Source organism: Chlorocebus sabaeus, chromosome 1, assembly GCF_047675955.1.
Source record: "Chlorocebus sabaeus isolate Y175 chromosome 1, mChlSab1.0.hap1, whole genome shotgun sequence".
In the NCBI taxonomy this organism is placed as follows: domain Eukaryota; kingdom Metazoa; phylum Chordata; class Mammalia; order Primates; family Cercopithecidae; genus Chlorocebus; species Chlorocebus sabaeus.
The window spans coordinates 32,221,922-32,240,552 of record NC_132904.1 but is presented as its reverse complement, the minus strand read 5'-3'; the positions used below and the strand labels follow the sequence as shown (position 1 = coordinate 32,240,552).

At 37.6% G+C, this 18,631-nt stretch overlaps 1 protein-coding gene across 1 annotated transcript in view; it reads right to left on the bottom strand.

Annotated features, from left to right (window-relative positions):
* The window catches only part of CCDC73 (coiled-coil domain containing 73), a 170,649-nt gene that overhangs the window by 3,405 nt on the left and 148,613 nt on the right, over positions 1-18,631 (bottom strand). Inside the window, exons 15-17 of the mRNA XM_037999541.2 lie at positions 9,207-9,393; positions 6,687-8,210; positions 4,350-4,483 (exon numbers count right to left, since the gene is read on the bottom strand). Of these exons, the coding sequence (XP_037855469.2) occupies positions 4,350-4,483; positions 6,687-8,210; positions 9,207-9,393 (1,845 nt within the window). The remainder of the gene's footprint in view (positions 1-4,349; positions 4,484-6,686; positions 8,211-9,206; positions 9,394-18,631) is intronic.

The window sequence follows — 18,631 nt, the reverse complement described above, 5'->3', positions numbered from 1 at the left end:
GGGATTGACTTTAGAGAAACAAGATATAGTGTAGATTAGCTAACGTTTGCACTTAACAAAACTTGTCCGGTTTAACTTACCTGAGGGTTCTGCAGCCTACTGCAGTAATTTTAATTCTAGCTGTTGTCAGATATATTGCCTTGTATCTTTGTTCTTTCCCCTTCTATCCTTTTTAGAAATTTATCACCTGTTTTCTCTTTCAGGCTGACTTACAAGATCTAATTTTTGGCCTAAAAATTTCCCCTAGCTTGGTACTAGTCCTTTTATTTCTGCCTGGGATTATATTTTAAAATTTAACTTAAATGAATCTAATTCATTGGATATTAAAAAAAAAAAAAGTTAAGTGGCTGGTCTTCCATCCTCATTCCTGGATATAATCAAGATTGCAGTAGGCTAACAACCTAATGCCAAAAACAATGAAAAACATACCATCTTTTCAAGTTACTTTGAACCCATAGAGAGAAAGTGGATTGGTACTTAATACCTCTCCTGAATTTAACAGAATTGATGTGGACTGTACATAAAATATGTTGAAAAGTAAAAAACTATTTTTTGGCTATAAGTCTTCATAAAATTCATTTATAACAGGTTGGTAAACTTTTTCCAAACAGGGCCAGAGTAAATATTTTCAGCTTTGAGGGCCAAATGGCCTCTTAAAACTGCTCAATTCTCAGTGCTGTGCCAAAATAGTCTTTACAGTATGCAAAGGAATGGGTGTGGCTGTGGTCTATTAAATTTGTAAGGAGATCTACTTTTGGATTTGCCCCACATTACATGATAATTTGCAATCAAGCTTTAAGCTGGGACAATGAAGCTTACCATAGTACTTGCACATAGTAATAAGCACTTAGAAAATGTCTATTCAGCCAGTGAATTGAGTTTGTTTTATATGCACCAATCTTTGAGAAGAAACATTTTTTCTATGTGAAAGTTAAAGTATAATATAGCATTTGACTAAGAGCCACGATACCTAGTCTAGGTCCACCACATGTGGTGACTTAATGACCCTGGAAAGTTATTTCACATTTATGTCACTGTCCCCTATTAGATTAATTATAAAAATGGGCTTTCAAGTGAGATGTGAAATTTCCGCTGTTTGAAAGTAGAACAGCTATCTTATAAAGGTTAAGGATTCACCCTAATTAGAAACGGATATTTAGTTTTGATGCCCTCAAGCTTCATGTTTGTTTTGATTCTATGATTTACCCAATTGGGCAAGGTTAAAACTTAGATTTTCCAATGCCAGAGTTACTGTCCTTTAGTCAACACATTTTAATGATACACACTTATACATACCAAGTGGAAACTATACTGTGTGCTTATGAGTTCAGTTAGGAAAATGTGAAAAGGGTGTATTAGTTCGTTCTCACGCTGCTAATAAAGACATACCGGAGACTGGAAAAAAAAATAGGTTTATCAGACTTATAGTTCCACATGACTGGGGAGGCCTCATAATCATGGCGGAAGGAGAAAGGCAATTCTTACATGGCGGCAGCAAAAGAGAGCTTGTGCAGGGAAACTCCCACTTTTAAAGCCATCAGATCTCATGAGACTTACTATCACGAGAACAGCACAGGAAAGACCGGTCCCCATGATTCAATTACCTCCCACCAGGTTCCTCCCACAACATGTAGGAATTGTGAGACCAATTGTAATTCAAGATGAGATTTGGGTGGGGACATAGCCAAGCCATATCATTCTGCCCATGTCCCCTCCCAAATCTCATGTCTTTACATTTTAAAACCAATAATGCCTTCCCAACACTCACCCAAAGTCTTATTTCAGCATTAACTCAAAAGTTCAAAGTCTCATCTGAGACAAGGCAAGCCCCTTCCACCTATGAGCCAGTAAAATCAAAAGCAAGTCAGTTACTTCCTAGATACAAAGTGGGGGTACAGGCATTGGGTAAACACAGCCGTTCCAAATAGGGTGGCCAAAACAAAGGATCTACAGGCCCTATGAAAGTCCAAAATCCAGTATGGCAGCCAGGTCACGCTAATGCAAGAGGTAGGTTCTCATGGTCTTGGGCATCTCCATGCCCCTGTGGCTTTGCAGGGTACAGCCTCCCTTCCAGCTGCTTTCATGGGCTGACATTGAGTGTCTGTGGCTTTTCCAGGTGTACAGTGCAAGCTGTTGGTGGATCTACCATTCCGAGGTCTGGAGGATGGTGGCCCTCTTCTCACAGCTCCACTAGCCAGCACTCCAGCAGGGACTCTTTATGGGGGCTCTGACTCCACATTTCTCTTCCACATTGCCCTAGCAGAGGTTCTCCATGAGAGCCCCGCCCCTGCAGCAAACTTCTGCCTGGACATCCAGGCGTTTTCATACATCCTTTGAAATCTAGGAAGAGATTCCCAAACCTCAATTCTTGACTTGTGCACTCGCAGGTTCAACACCACATGGAAGCTGCCAAGGCTTGGGGCTTGTACCCTCTGAAGCAATGGCCTGAGCTATGCCTTGGCTCCTTTTACTCGTGGGTGGAGTGGCTGGGATGCAGGGCACCAAGTCCCTAGGCTGCACACAGCACAGGGACCCTGAGCGCAGCCCACAAAACTAGTTTTTCCTCTTAGGCCTGTGGGCTTGTGATGGGAGGGGCTGCCATGAAGACCTCTGACTTGCCCTGGAGACATTTTGCCCATTGTCTTGGAGATTAACATTCAGCTCCTTGTTACTTATGCAAATTTCACAGCCAGCTTGAATTTCTCCTCAGAAAATGGGATTTTCTTTTCTATCATATTGTTCAGGCTGCAAATTTTCCAAACTTTTATGCTGTTTCCCTTATAAAATTGAATGCCTTTAAAGCGCCCAAGTCACCTCTTGAATTCTTTGCTGCTTAGAAATGTCTTCTGCCAGATACCCTAAATCGTCTCTCTCAAGTTCAAAGTTCCACAGATCTCTAGGACAGGGGCAAAATGCTACCAATTTGTTTACCAAAACATGATCAGTAACCTTTGCTCCAGTTTCCAACAAATTCCTCATTTCTATCTGAGATCACCTCAGACTGGATTTCATTGTCCATATCAACATTTTGGTCAAAGCCATTCAACAAGTCTCTAGGGAGTTCCAAACTTTCCCACATTTTCCTGTCTTCTTCTGAGCCCTCCAAACTGTTCCAACCTCGGCCTGTTACCCAGTTCCAGAGTTGCTTCCACATTTTTGGGTATCTTTTCAGCAACACTCCACTCCTGGTACTAATTTACTGTATTAGTTTGTTTTCACCCTGCTGATAAAGACATACCCGAGACTGGGAAGAAAATAGGTTTAATGGATTTACAGTTCCACATGGCTGGGGAGGCCTCATAATCATGGCGGAAGGCAAAAGGCAATTCTTACATGGCGGCAGCAAGAGAGAAGAGAGCTTGTGCAGGGAAACTCCCATTTTTAAAACCATCAGCTCTTGTGGGATTTATTCACTATCATGAGAACAGCACAGGAAAGACCTGCCCCCATGATTCAGTTACCTCTCACTGGGTCCCTCCCATGACACATGGGAGTTGTGGGATTGACAATTCAAGGTGAGATTAGGGTGGGGACAAAGTCAAACCATATCAAGGATAGTTCCTGATTTTTGTCTCAACTCTCTCAGAAGAGTTATACTATCTCACTTGAGGTTTCTCCTATTTATAAAGGAAAATAAAATACATTGTTAAAAGCTGTTATTTGTTAAGGATGTGTTAGTACTATAATAATTGTTTTGTATGTGCTAAAGAGAAAGTTGTTTAATAGTTTGAACACTACAACCTTTTTCTTGCTAAAGTTCTACACACTATGATATAAAACTTACACACTTAACCAGATAACCTTCCTGCTATAGTTAGTTGATTTTCTTATGACAAATAGACTCCTGGAAGCCATATAATTTCTACAAATACTTTAATACATATATCCATACAGTATCACGTGGATACTTGATCCTTTCACATGTGTTCTAATTGAAATAGTTTTAAATTCTTTCCATCTCGGTTTCCAAAAATAATGTAAATTAACTTAAGCATTATTAAAAACAATTGGACTTGATTAGCTTTTAGACATCTTTTATTAACATAAAATTTTAAATGCTCAAATACCACTATTTCCAAATTTAGATGAGTAAAAAATAGAAGTACATATCTGATGCCTCACACTCTCCTTCCCAAAACAGGCTGGATTGTATCTATTTGATTTATACACTGTGACTTTTTCCTGCTGTTTTCTATCAACCTTAATTGTGAAAAATGGTGCCATGTTGCCCTCTTGATATTATTTTGGAGATCAGTTAGGTCTTAAAGCATCCAGATGCATACAGTTCTACACATATCTGTAGAATTAGCTCACTAAGGTCTGCTCAGCAATATTTTTAATTGACTTACATGTTCTGTGGGAAAAGAAGAATCATAAAAAGTCTTTGCAATTGCATTCTTCTCTTCACTGGGTTCTCCCATGGGATCTGGATGGATACTCCAGTTATTCAAAGTGTCAGCAACTCTGTTAATGCTGGTAGTATCTGATTGACAAAGAGGAAATGGCAGCAACTGAATTTTTCTCTAGGTACTCATTTTAGTGACTGAACTTGTTTCTCCTATGCTTTTGTATTTAAAAAGCAACAAATTTCTATTTTAATGTTGACTATTTTGCAGTTTTCCTAGACTTTGCTCTTATATTAGGCATTTCATTTCTGAAAACAAGCAAGATTTTATTATTGCTACTTTCTAAAACCTGATTACTAGAATTCTACATTAAAAGCAGTGAAAGAAATGGTATAAATACCTTCTAAAACAAAATAACTCATAAAATGTTATCATTATTCCCCTGGTTACTGTATTTCCCACACATGTAAGCATTTATATAGTGAACATTTTACCAACTGAGATTAATGGGAAAAGTCAGAACCAACTACATGCCAGATTTATAAACTATTTAAAGAAATTGACCACAGTGAGAAGTCCAACAAAGGGTTATTTAGAAGGGGTCACACTGGGTTTTAATAAATTGATAGAAATTAGTTAGAGAAATATGTAAATTATAAAGGTTAAAAGATACTGATGGCATATTTAAGAGTATTTTACAAGTTGAATTTCTACAGCATTTTAGGTATCGCCCTTTGTATCTTATATATCACTGAAATTTAATTTACAAGAAAGGACTTCAGAAAAAATGGCAGATTTTTAGACCAGCACCTAAAGCAGTACCTAACCAAAAGTTAACGGAATTTTAAGTAATATATTTTGTGGCATTGAAAAATTGCAGTTTGGGAAATGAAGTTATACAGTGTTTTGCTTATTTGATTTTTGCCTACATTATTTCCCATTGGTATTAGTAAACAAGATATATTTTTGTTTTTAATCACCAAATATTCTCTTTACATTTTTCTCAATTTCCTTTTTAAAAGAAGCCTGTTAAATCTGAGGGCCATACAAAAGCTTTCCTTGGAATCTGCATCTTTTTAAGGTGTCTAAGTGCACGATGTTAAACCCACAGAGTTCCCTTAAAATCTAAGAATGCCTTTAACAACCTCAGCAACTTTTGACTATGAGATTGCTATTAAAAGAAAACATGCTGTCCTGAAAATAAAAACAATAAAAAACCATTTTCCTCATGATCATACTTCTTAAACTACTGCTTTTTATTTTCAATTTACATTTATACAGCACCAATTCATGATAATGTAGTATGTTTTTGTTTTTAAATTCTTTCGTGAAAAGTTTCCAGGCCAGGTGTGGTGGCTCCCAGCAATTTGGGAGGCTGAGGCAGGAGGATCACTTGAGCCTAGAAGTTCAACACTAGCCTCGGCAACAAAGTGAGAACTGTCTCTACAAAAAATTTTAAAAATTAGCTGGGTGCAGTGACGTGTCTGTACTCCTAGCTGCTCAGGAGGCTGAGGTGGGAGGATTCCTTCAGCCTGGGAGGTTAAAGTTGCAGTGAGCTGTGATCACACCACTGAACTCCAGGCTGGGTGACAGAGCAAGACTCTATCTCAAAAATCAATCAATAAATAAAACAAAAAACAAAACGAAACAAAAATGTAGACAGCCATGTATTTCAATGTATTCCATCAATATTAAGTCACGTATTTCATCCATTTACCTCTCCCCCTATTTTTTTCTGGAGTATTTTAAAATAAAACTTGGACAGTATGTCATTTCATATGGCAGTTTTTAAGAACAGAACAATCCCTCTATTCTCTTTAACATCTGAATGCATTAATATATGTTAAGGAATTCAATTTAAAGTGTTTTCAACTGACAAATACTGGTCGTAGGAAATATATTAATGTTATGCCTCATTATTACTTATAAAACAGAAGGAAGAGGTGGATTTCTGGTGTGGGTGAAGGGACAGATAAAAATAGAAAAATTAAGGAAAGGGAGAGAAAATTGGGCAAAGAAAGACAACACAGGAGAGAAACTAAAATGTTCTGAGGGAAGAAAGTTTTTAAGGATGAATGATGAGCATATAGAAAGAAGAGCAATAAATATGCACACTTGGCAGAAGCCTTAACTACTTCACTGCATTTGCTCTAAAAGTTAAAAAACAAAAGAATATTAGGTAGTTGTTCCTAATTTAAAATAATGACCCACATCTGTTGTTTTTGCTATTCCTTAATTAAGACAAACTTTTAAAACAAAATTTACAAAATATGACTGTACACATTCATCAAGAATAAGTAGAAAAATATTTTAAGAATTAAAACATTACTTTTTTCTTACCTGGTCCAATATTCTTTCCAACATCATCCACACCAATATTTTTACAAAGAGCCATTGGAATGATCTTTTTGTTTTCTGATGGATCTAGTGGTCTCTCCTTCAGCAACAAAGAAATGCTAGGGGTTGAACTGCTCGCTGTTTGACTTTCAATGTGATTTACTTTTGACCAAGGACCAGGGTCTGAAAAATTCATGTATACTGGAGTTTTCTCAGTTTTTTTATCTGAAGTTGAAAGATCAAAGGTTGACCTTCCGCTTCTGTTTACTAAATCTCCAGATGGCTCTATGTGAAATGAATGTGATTCCTCCAGCTGTCCTTTACTGAACATTTTTCCTGAAACAATGTCATTTAATGATTCTGTTTTCTCTGTATTATTTAACAATGTATGCTGTCTTTCATTAGTGCTCACAACAAGGAAGAGGTCATTTTTTGTGGCTTCAGTTACCTGATTCTCATCAATCTGATTATTTTTATTGGAAAACTGTATTTCTGTGCAAGTTTTCATGTGAACAGCAGTTTTCACATCTTTGGCTTGTAAAGAATGACTATTCTCATTGTTAAGATGAAGATGGGAAATGTTCACATTATTGTTTTCTAAGTATCCCAAACAGTTATTAAATTGACTGTTTTGCATATCACTCATATTTTTCCACATAGTTTTTCCTCCAGGGCTTGAGTTGGGTTTCACCAACATAGGCATACTATTAACATTTTTATCTGAGTTCTTAAGAAGTACTTTTGAATTATCACTAAAAGCAGCAGATGAAACGTGGTGGTCGATTACTGTATCACAGGTAACAGTTATTTCAGGTTTCTCTGAAGTATCATTACAGACTTGCAGAAAATCTGAAGTTTGTTTACGAAGTAATATGCTGCACTCACTTTTTTTAGTTAACAGTTGTATTTGTTTTATTTTACATTGTTTATCATCTAACATAACATTACTTGAATTCTGTAAACTATATTTCTGACTTGGAACAAGATTTTTTTTTATATCTAGAGATAAATCCAAATCTGCTTTGGTTTGGCCACTATTTGTAATTTCCTTCTCTAGAGCATGTTCTCGAGTCCCTGGACGCGATCTGAATTGTTTGAATGGCTCATTTTCAGAAACATCTTTATTATTATTATTATTATATGTATTGTGTGCTGTCTCATTTAAATTACTGTTAAATGGTGTCTTGTTATTTTCAACCTCCGGATGTACATCTGTATGGTGAACATCTAATCCTCCGGTTCTTTCTAGGTGTATTTTTTCTGTTTCTGTCGTTGTATCTAACACAACAAAAGGATTATTTGGTGATTTAAATTCTGTACATCCATTGTCTTTTTCCAAGCATATCTTGTCTTTTACTTCTGTAGTAACTGATTTTTTATTGTCCGTAACATTCGAGGTTTGTACTTGACTAATTACTTCTTTATCTAAGGAGAGGGTTTTGCTTAAGGACATTTCACTTTGATTTTCATCCTGAGAAACAACAGTATCAATTTCATTCTTGAAGCTTTTTTCAAAAAGCTGTAAATCTGTCATGATGGGAACACAGTAAAATTTTACATTATACACGAAAGCCTGATTTCATAAAACATATTTATCACCTATTTTTATAAAAACAAATTTAACCTTAAATATTTTATGGGTCAATAATTATACAAACTTAATGACATCAACATTACCTAAATACTGGGTTCCCTTTGTTATAACAAGTATATCTTTAGCATGCTAAATATTTGGCTGTATCCATATTAAACTTTAATTTCATAATAGCAAAGGATTTTTGGTTTTTTAAAGGGAAAGTGAGTTGAGGTATTACAAAATGGTTTATTTTTCTTGTCTATTTGCTTCATTTAGGACATACAGTACAATCCCACATAAATACATAGCTGATAAAAATTAATTTATCATAACAGGTTACGCTCTGATTTCCATTACTACCTAGGTCCAGCTGTATCTAGAAATTGCTAGCTGGCTTCTTCAAGATTGACAATCATCACTTTTATTCATTACCCAGTGAATATTTTTAAATTCTTGACTAGTTTTTGGACAAGTATATAGAATTATCTACTTAAGACATAAATTTTATTCATCTATATTCTAACAAAGATTTCAACTTTTTAATATAGTTAATCTAGAATATAAATTTCAGGTTTTTGAAAGATTTTTTTAAAGTCCAATCATTCTCTCTACAACATCTCCACCAAGTGGTTGTTCAGCCTAGGTTTGAACACCTCCAATCAGTATCATCTTTAAACAATACTTTTTCAAGATGGAAGAATTAATAAATTATTCCAATGGTTACAGAAAGGTTATCTGAATTCAGAAAAATGCCCTAGGTCTAGTCATCAGAAGGTTACTGGTGACTCCAAGAACATTCTTAGCAAAACAGTGAAGGCAGAAACCAGAATGCAAAAAGGCTAGGAATAAGTCATGAAGAGGGGAGACAGAAATGTAATTTTCTCAAAAATACTTACTGTAAATATCAACATACAAATTAGAAAATACCAATATAATTTTAAGGTTACCTTCTATAATGATTTCCTCTATAAATGAGCCTTCTTTCTTTTCTTTTTCTCTGTATTCAGTATCTGAACAAAAATTCTCCATATTTTCTTCCCTTATTTCTTGCTCGGTATTACATTTCTGTATAACGGTGTTTTCTGATTTTTCAGTTGACATTTCACTGTTTTCATTATTTACTTCTGGAGCATTCTAGTGTAAAATGGAAGAGATTCTTTTAAAAACATTGTTTACAAGTATAAAACATTTGAGCAAATGTGATAAATGTGGAATCTGTGTTTCAGTTCAACCATTCAGCAATTTCTATTTGAAAGTCAAATGATTTTTTAGTAAGTTTAATATACCATACTCTATAACGACATCACTTTACATTCCTTTTATATAGTCTATCATATTTAAGCAAAATGGAGACATTTATACATTTTCAAACATGCATACCACATTATTATATAATACATGTTACATGTAATAGGAGAACCCCCTATTATTAAAAACAAGATAGACATGGCAGGTAAATTGTTTTGAGCAGTAGTCTATTTTTTAAAGAGATAAGCTCTTGCTATGTTGCCCAGGCTAGAGTGCAGTGGCTATTCGCAGGTGCGATCATAGTGCACGACAAGCCTCAAAATTCTGGCCTCACACTATCCTCCTGCCTCAGCCTCCTAAGTAACTGGGATTACAGGTACTCACCACCATGCCAGGTGAAGCAGTATTTTTATGTATCCTTAAAACAGCGAATCAGTCCAACATGCTTTTTCTTCCCCTATATATTGAGCACATATCACATGTGAAGCACTGTACTAGGCTTTGGGATACAATGATGAACAAAATACAGTCTTTGTCCTCAAAAAACTTACAGTCTGGTATGAAAATAAGAAAATAAGTAACAGGTAACTTTAATAGGATGTGGTAAGTGCTCTGATAGGGATAAATACAGGTTACCATGGGCACATACAGGAATAGTCCTGTCCCTGTTTTGGGGAGTCAAGGAAGGTTTCTTGGAGGAGGTGTTAGCTAAACATACCTGAAGTATGATATGGAGTCACAGATGGGGATAAGGAGGCACTCCAGAAAGAATAAATGGTATATAGCAATGCTTAAGAGCTAGCAAGATTGAGAGTATATTTATGGAACTATGATTTCATTTGGCTAGAGCTTACATGCAGGAAGAAGAATGAAGAGAAACGATGCTTGAGGTAAGCTGGGCCTAGGTCATTAAGGGCCTAACACAGTGTGCTAAGGAGTTTCAACTCTACCAGGAAGACACTGAGAAGTCACTGAAGGGTTTTAAACAAGGAGTGAATAACATGATCTGACTGGAAAGACCATTTTGGCTGTAGTACAAAAAAAGGGACCAATGTTTTTGAAACGTCATTGATGGAAACCAGTAATGAGAAATATGTTTTATAACTCAATAGGCAAATCAAACAGTACTACTGTTATACACACTAATGTTTCCTATGCTATTTCATTTTAAAAAGAATTCTGGTCACAAACCACCAAACTAATTTCCATGAACCACTGATAGGTTGAACCTAGAAGTCTGAAAAACACTAAAGGGAGAGAACACATGGGGCAGAGTGGTGCATCAGGAGAGTGCTGCAGCAGTCCAGGTGACATCAGTAAAGATGAAGAGCTGTGAACCCATTGGTGATTTATGGAACTACAGTTAATAGGACTTGGTCAATGATTGCATGTGAAGGCTAAGGGAGAAGGTGAGTCAAGATTGACTCCCGTAGTTCAGATTAGGTAAGTAGATGACTGGTGGATGTCATTCCTTGAGCGAGAAAACAGGCATAGTAGTAGATTTGGAGGAAAATATCATGAGTTCAGTTTGAACCTGCTGAGTTTGAAGAGTCAGTAATACATTAAGATGGTGATATCCAATGAACCTGTATTTATTTATTACTTTTGCCTTTTAAATAATTCCAACTTTTAGATTAAGAGTATACATGTACAGGTTGGTTACATGGCTATATTGCATGATGCTGAGGTTTGGGGTATGATTGATCCCATCACTCAGGTAGTGGGCATAGTACTCAATAGTTTTTCAACCATTGTCTCCTTCCCTCCCTACCTCTTCTAGTAGTTCCCAGGATATATTGTTGCTATCTTTATGTTCATGAGTACCCAATGTTTAGTTCCAACTTATAAGAAAATTGGTATTTGGTTTTCTGTTCCTCCGTTAATTTGCTTAAGATAATGGCCTCCAGCTTCATCCATGTTGCTGCAAAGGACATGATTGCATTCTTTTTTATGGCTGTGTAGTATTCCGTGGTGTATATGTACCACATTTTCTTTATCCAATCCACTATTGATGGGCACCTGGGTTGATTCCATGTCTTTGCTATTGTGAACAGTGCTGCATTGAACATAAAAGTACATGTGTCTTTTTGGTAGAGTGATTTATTTTCTTTTGGCTATATACCCAGTAGTAGTTTTGCTGGGTCAAATGGTAGTTCTGTTTGAAGTTCTTTGAGCAATCTTTCCACAATGGCTGAACTAATTTACATTCCCACCAACAGTGTATAAGCTTTCCCTTTTCTCTGCAGCCTCGTTGGCATCCGTTGTTTTTGACCTTATTTTTATTTATTATTTTTTTTTGAGATGAAGTCTCACTTTGTCACCCAGGCTGGAGTGCAATGGTGCGATCTCAGCTCACTGCAACCTCTGCCTCCTGGGTTCAAGCGATTCTCCTGCCTCAGCCTCCCGAGTAGTTGGGACTACAGGAACGTGCTGCTGCGCCCAGCTGATTTTTTACTTTTAGTAGAGATAGGGTTTCACTACGTTGGCCAGCTTGGTCTTGAACTCCTGACCTCAGGTGATCCACTCGTCTTGGCCTCTCAATGTGCTGGGATCACAGGCATGAGCCATCGCGCCCAGCCTCTTCTTTTTTTAATAGTCATTCCAACTGGTGTGAGATGTTATCTCTTTGTGGTGTTGATTTGCATTTCTCTGATGATTAGTGATGTTGAGCATTTTTTCATGTTTGTTGGCAGCTTGTATGTCTTCTTTTGAGAAGTGTCTGTTCATGTCTTTTGCCCACTTTTTAAACAGGTTATTTGTTTCTTGCTTGTTCAGTTGTTTAAGTTCCTTATAGATTCTGGATATTAGACCTTTGTCAGATACATAGTTTGCATGGGTTGTCTATTTACTCTGTTGATAGTTTTTTTTTACTGTGCAGAAGCTCTTTAGTTTAATTATGCTTGACTTGTCCATTTTTGTTTTGTTGCAACTGCTTTTGAGAACTTCATCATAAATTATTTCCCAAGGCCAATATCCAGAATGGTGTTTGCTGAATTTTCTTTTAGGATTCTAATGCTCATTTAGATGTATGGGAAAATTGGCCTATAAATGCTATAAATGTAGATTTGAAAATCATTGGCAGACAGATGACAACCAAAAATATACAAGTTGGACCGGGTGAAATGGCTCATGCCTGTAATCCTAGTGTTTTGGGAGGCTGAGATGAGAGGATTACTTGAGGCCAGGAGTTTGAGACCAGCCTGGGTGACATAACAAGACCCCATCTCTATAAAATGTTTTTAAAAATTAGCTGGGTATGGTGGCACACACCTGTAGTCCTAACTACTTGGGAGGCTGGGGCAGGAGGGGTGGTTAAGCTCAGGAGTTTGAGGCTGCAGTGAGCTATGATTGTGCCACTGCACTCCAGCCTAGGTGACAGAGGGAGACCCTGTTGAAGAAAAATGGAGAAGGAATAAGAAAGGAGAAGGAGAATAAAGAGGAGGAGAATGAGGAAGAGGAGAAGGAGAAGGAGGAGATGAAGAAGGAGCAGAAGAAGGAGGAGATAAAGAAGGAGCAGAAGAAGCAGAAGGAGGAGAAAAAGGAGGAGAAAGAGAAGAAGAAGGAGGAAAAGGAGGAAAAGAAGAAGGGGAGGAGAAGGAGGAGGGAAGGAGAAGGGAGGGAGGGGGAAGAGGAGAAGAAGAAATACACTGCTTACAGAGAGTGTATTTTGAGAAGAAAAGAACCTAAAGGATAAAACGCTGATGAAAATCTCCAAGGGAGAGGCAAAGAAAGAGAAAATTGTAAAAGAGATTGAGAAAAACAGACCAGAAACTTTGGATTGGATTAATATGAGTTCAAATTTTGGTTTCAATATTTATTAGCTGTGAAATCCTAGAAGGAAACTTGTGGTAGTTTGTATTAATAGTAGCTATTGCTCTATACCAAATTATCCTAAAACGCAGTGGTTTACAACAGCAAACGTCTCACAGTTTCAATGGTCAGGAATTCAGGAGTGGTTGGCTTGATGGTTCTGACTCGGCATCTCTCTTGAGATTCCAATCAAGCTATCATCTACAGCTCCATCATGTGAAGCCTTAACTGGTGCTGGAAGAGTCTCACTCATATAGCTGGCAGTTGGTGCCAGCTGTTGGCTAGGGTGACTAAATTCTCTTCCAAGTGGTCTTTATCATCCAGGACCTCTCTTCACAGGACAGCTTAGACTTCTTTTCATGATGGTTGGGAGGGTGGGAGAAAGAAAAACACATATGCACCCAAGACAGAAACCACAGTTTTCTTATAATGTAATCTCAGAAGTGACATTGTATTACTTCTACTATATCCCATTCATTAAAACCAAGTCATTAATCCAGCTCACACTCAAGTGGAGGGGATTACAAAGAAGCAATGAGTAACAGGAGGTGGGAATCACTACAGGCCATTTTAGAGGCTGACTACAACAATATTTACACTCTGTGAGGCTGTTTTCTCATCTACAACAAAAATGCTGTAAAGACAAAAATCAATGTGCAAAGAACACAAGCATTCCTATATGCCAACAATAGACAAGCAGAGAGCCAAATCATGAATTAACTCCCATTCACAATTGCTACAAAGATAATAAAATACCTAGGAATACAGCTAACAAGAGACGTGAAGGGGACAGGAAGGGGAATAACACACACTGGGGCCTGTCTGGGTAGGGGGCAGCAAGGGGAGGGAGAGCATCAGGACAAATAGCTAATGCATGTGGGGCTTAAAACCTAGGTGACGGGTTGATAGGTACAGCAGACCACCATGGCACACGTATAACTATGTAACAAGCCTGCACATTCTCCACATGTATCCCGGAACTTAAAGTAAAATAAAATTAAAAAAAAAAAGAAAGAAAGAAAGAACCTCTAGGGCATAGCCCACTTGGGCGGGGCGGGAGGGATGCTGTAAAGATTAAATTATGTATATAATACACATAGTGGATAGTTGCCCAATTAATGCTATAACTATTATTATAATAGTTATTATTCTTACCACCATAAAAACGTGGCCTGAGAGGTAAAGAAAAAAAATCAGATGAAAGAAATAGAAGAAAAGGAAAAGAGAATTCAAGAAAGAAATAGTATCAAATGCTTTGAAGGGACTGAAAAGTGTAATATCCAAAGGGACTGGATGCAATATCCATTTTATTTTATTTTATTTTTTAATTTATTTTTATTTTTGAGACAGAGTTTTGCTCTTTCACTCAGGCTGGAGTGCAGTGGTGTGATAGCTCATTGCAACCTCTGCCTTCCAGTTTCAAGCGATTCTCCTGCCTCAGTCTCCCGAGTAGCGGGGATTACAGGCGTGCCACCACATCTGACTGATTTTTGTATTTTTAGTAGAGACAGGGTTTCACCATGTTGGCCAGGCTGTTCTTGAATTCCTGACCTCGTGATCCACCCGTCTCTGGCTCCCAAAGTGCTGGGATTACAGGCGTGAGCCACCGCGCCTGGCCATAATATCCATTTTATGGAGTAAAGGGGCAAAGCCAGACTGCCCTATGTTTTGATTTGTTTGTTTTTGTGACAGGGTCTCCCTCAGTCCTCCAGGCTGGAGCGCATTGGTGTGATCATGGCTCACGGTAGTCTCAGCTTCCCAGGTTCAAGTGCTCCTCCTACCTCAGTCTCCCAAGTAGCTGGGACCACCAGTGTGTACTGCCATGCCCAGCTAATTTTTTTAAAAAAATTATAGATTCAATGCTATTCCCATCAGACTACCACTGACTTTTCACGGAATAGTGAGACAAAGGTCTCACTATGTTCCCCAGGCTGGTCTTGAACTCCTGCACTCAAGCAATTCACCTGCCTTGGCCCCCAAAAGTGCTGGGATTACTTACACGCATGAGCCACCATGCCCAGCCCAGACTGCCCTATGTTGAAGGATAAATGGGAAGTAAGAAAGCAAGAAGTATGAGTTTAAACCAATCTTTCAAGAAACTTTGCTCTACAAAGAAGACACTTAGGGTATTTAGAAATGGGTGTGAGATCAAAAGTATTTCTATTATTTGTGTTTTTTTTTTTTTTTTTTTTTTTTTTTTGAGACGGAGTCTCGCTCTGTCACCCAGGCTGGAGTGCAGTGGCCAGATCTCAGTTCACTGCAAGCTCCGCCTCCCGGGTTTACGCCATTCTCCTGCCTCAGCCTCCCGAGTAGCTGGGACTACAGGCGCCCGCCACCACGCCTGGCTAGTTTTTTTGGTATTTTTTTTAGTAGAGACGGGGTTTCACCGTGTTAGCCAGGATGGTCTCGATCTCCGGACCTCATGATCCGCCCGTCTCGGCCTCCCAAAGTGCTGGGATTACAGGCTTGAGCCACCGCGCCCGGCCTTCTATTATTTGTTTACTTTTTAAAATGGGAGGGACTTAAGCATATTTAATTGCAAATGGGAACATATAAACTAACACAAAAGGAATATAACTGATAAACACATAAAATATGTTTAATAAAACAAAAATGCAAATTAAAACTGATGAAGCATTAAGAAGGTTGGAGAAGACAGGTACTCATATACATGGTTGGTAGGACTATAAACTGGTACAACCTTTCCGGAAAGCAATCTGGCAATATGTGTCAAAAATTGTAAGTGAGAGGGCAGGGCGCAGTGGTGCATGCCTGTGATCCCAGCACTTTGGGAGGCCGAAGTGGGCGGATCACAAGGTGAGGAGATTGAAACCATCTTGGCTAATACGGTGAAACCTCATATCTATTAAAATAAAATAAAAAAAATTAGCAGGGCGTGGTGGCATGCGCCTGTAGTCCCAGCTACCCGGGAGGCTGAGGCAGGAGAATCGCTTGAACCTGGGAGGTGGAGGTTGCAGTGAGCTGAGATGGTGCCATTATACTTCAGCCTGGGTGACAGAGCAAGACTCCATCTCCAAAAAAAAAAAAAAAAAAAAAAAAATTGTAAGTGAGAAAGCTCTTTGACCCAGCAATACCATTTCTTGAAGTCTATCCTAGAAATAGTCACAAACATACACAAAGACATTTGTACAAGGATGCCCAATAGGGCAGTGGATAGATTAATTACAGCATGTCCTAGTCACACAATGGAAACTGTGATGTAGATCTATTTTTTATGGACTTAGAAAGATATCCACTATTTAGTAAAACTTTTTAGCAGTTCCTCAAAAAGTTAAATATAGAATTACCATTCCTCAAGGATCTAGAACTAGAAATACCATTTGACCCAGTGATTCCACTACTAGATATATACCCAAAGGATTATAAATCATGTTACCATAAAGACACATGCACATGTATGTTTGTTGTGACACTATTCACAATAGCAAAGACTTGGAACCAACCCAAATGTCCATCAATGATAGACTGGATTAAGAAAATGTGGCACATATACACCATGGAATACTATGCAGTCATAAAAACGGATGAGTTCTTGTCCTTTGTAGGGGCATGGATGAAGGTGGAAACCATCATTCTGAGCAAACCATCACAAGGACAGAAAACCAAACACCACATGTTCTCATTCATAGGTGGGAATTGAACAATGAGAACCCTTGGACACAGGGCAAGGAACATCACACACCGGGGCCTGTCAGGGCAGGGGGGAAGGAGAGCATTAGGAGAAATACCTTATGTAAATGATGAGTTAATGGGTGCAGCAAACCAACATGGCACATATATACATATGTAACAAACCTGCACGTTGTGCACATGTACCCTAGAACTTAAAGCATAATAAAAATAAATAAATAAATAAAAAGAATTATCACAGGACCCAGCAATTCTACTACTAGGTATATACCCCAAAGAACTGAAAACATGGACTCCAATAGATGCTAATGTTCATAACAGCATTATTCGCACTAGTCAAAGAGTGGAAACAATCCATGTATCCATCAACAGATGCATGGATAAACAAAACGTGATACATCCATACAATGGAATATTATTCCACATAAAAAGGAATTAAATTCTGATACATCCTACAAACAGATGAACCTTGAAAACATCGTGTTAATAAGCCAAACAAAAAGGACAAATAGTGTATGATTCCACTTACATAAAATATAGAGAATAGGCAAATTCATAGAGTCAGAAAGTAGACTAGAAGTTACTAATAGCTGAGGAGAGGGGGTAATGGGGATTTACGCTTTTTAGTTACCAAGTTCTTGTTTGAAGTGATGAAAAACTTTTGAAAGTAGATAGTAATAATTGTATAACACTGAAAATGTAATTAATGCCACTGAATTGTAATTTTAAGTATAACCACTTGAAAATGGTTAAAATGGCAAATTTGTAAATGAAAAAGGCTACAAAACATCACAGTAAGTATATTAATTTTTTAAGTGCACATACATGAGTATCTAGGTGTGCTTGTCTCCAGATGAACACATGTACAGAAAAACATCTGGAAGTTTGCATACCAAAATCTTAGCAATCACTTCTTCTAGGTGGTGAGACTGCATGATCTTCACTTTCTTCTTTTAAAGTTTCTATACTGTCTACATTTCCTAAAATGAAAATATATGACTTATGAAATGATTAACAAGCTACTTTTAATTTGAAAGTGAATGGATGCTGAAAGATTTATTTATGAATGCAAGTCTATATTTATTGCTATAAGGAATCAGAGGGTGTATGAATTACTTGCCATTTATCACTCTCAAGCTATGTTGTATTAATGAATATTAAAACGATAATATATATCTCCTGGCTGGACTACTGCCATGTTCTCCAAGCTGGTCTATGTGTCTTTAGTTTTGTCCCACTCTAGTCTATCACATCATCAATAAAATGATCTTTCTGCAAGGTAAATCTGATCATTTCACTCCCTTGCTTTGAAGCCCAAAGTTCAAAGAGTCAAGAATAAACTTCTATGAATGGACAACGTGCCCTCTTTAGTCTGTCTTCTGCCTTTTTCAACTGTTTCTGCTACTTATTGCATTGCCAGCATCCTATATTTGCAACTATTCCAAACTACTTCTAGTTTCTATATTGAATAATGATATTACACATTTCTGTTTGCCTATATTATTCCACATACTTGAAATGTTATCTCTGTCTGGAAATTTCTTATTTTTGTCAACTCAGCTAAAAATTCTCCTACTGTGTGAGGTCTGCCTTGAGCAGCCCCTCCTCATCTAAATAGAGTTGATCTCTCCTTCCTTTGTGCCACTACTCTTACTCTGAATAT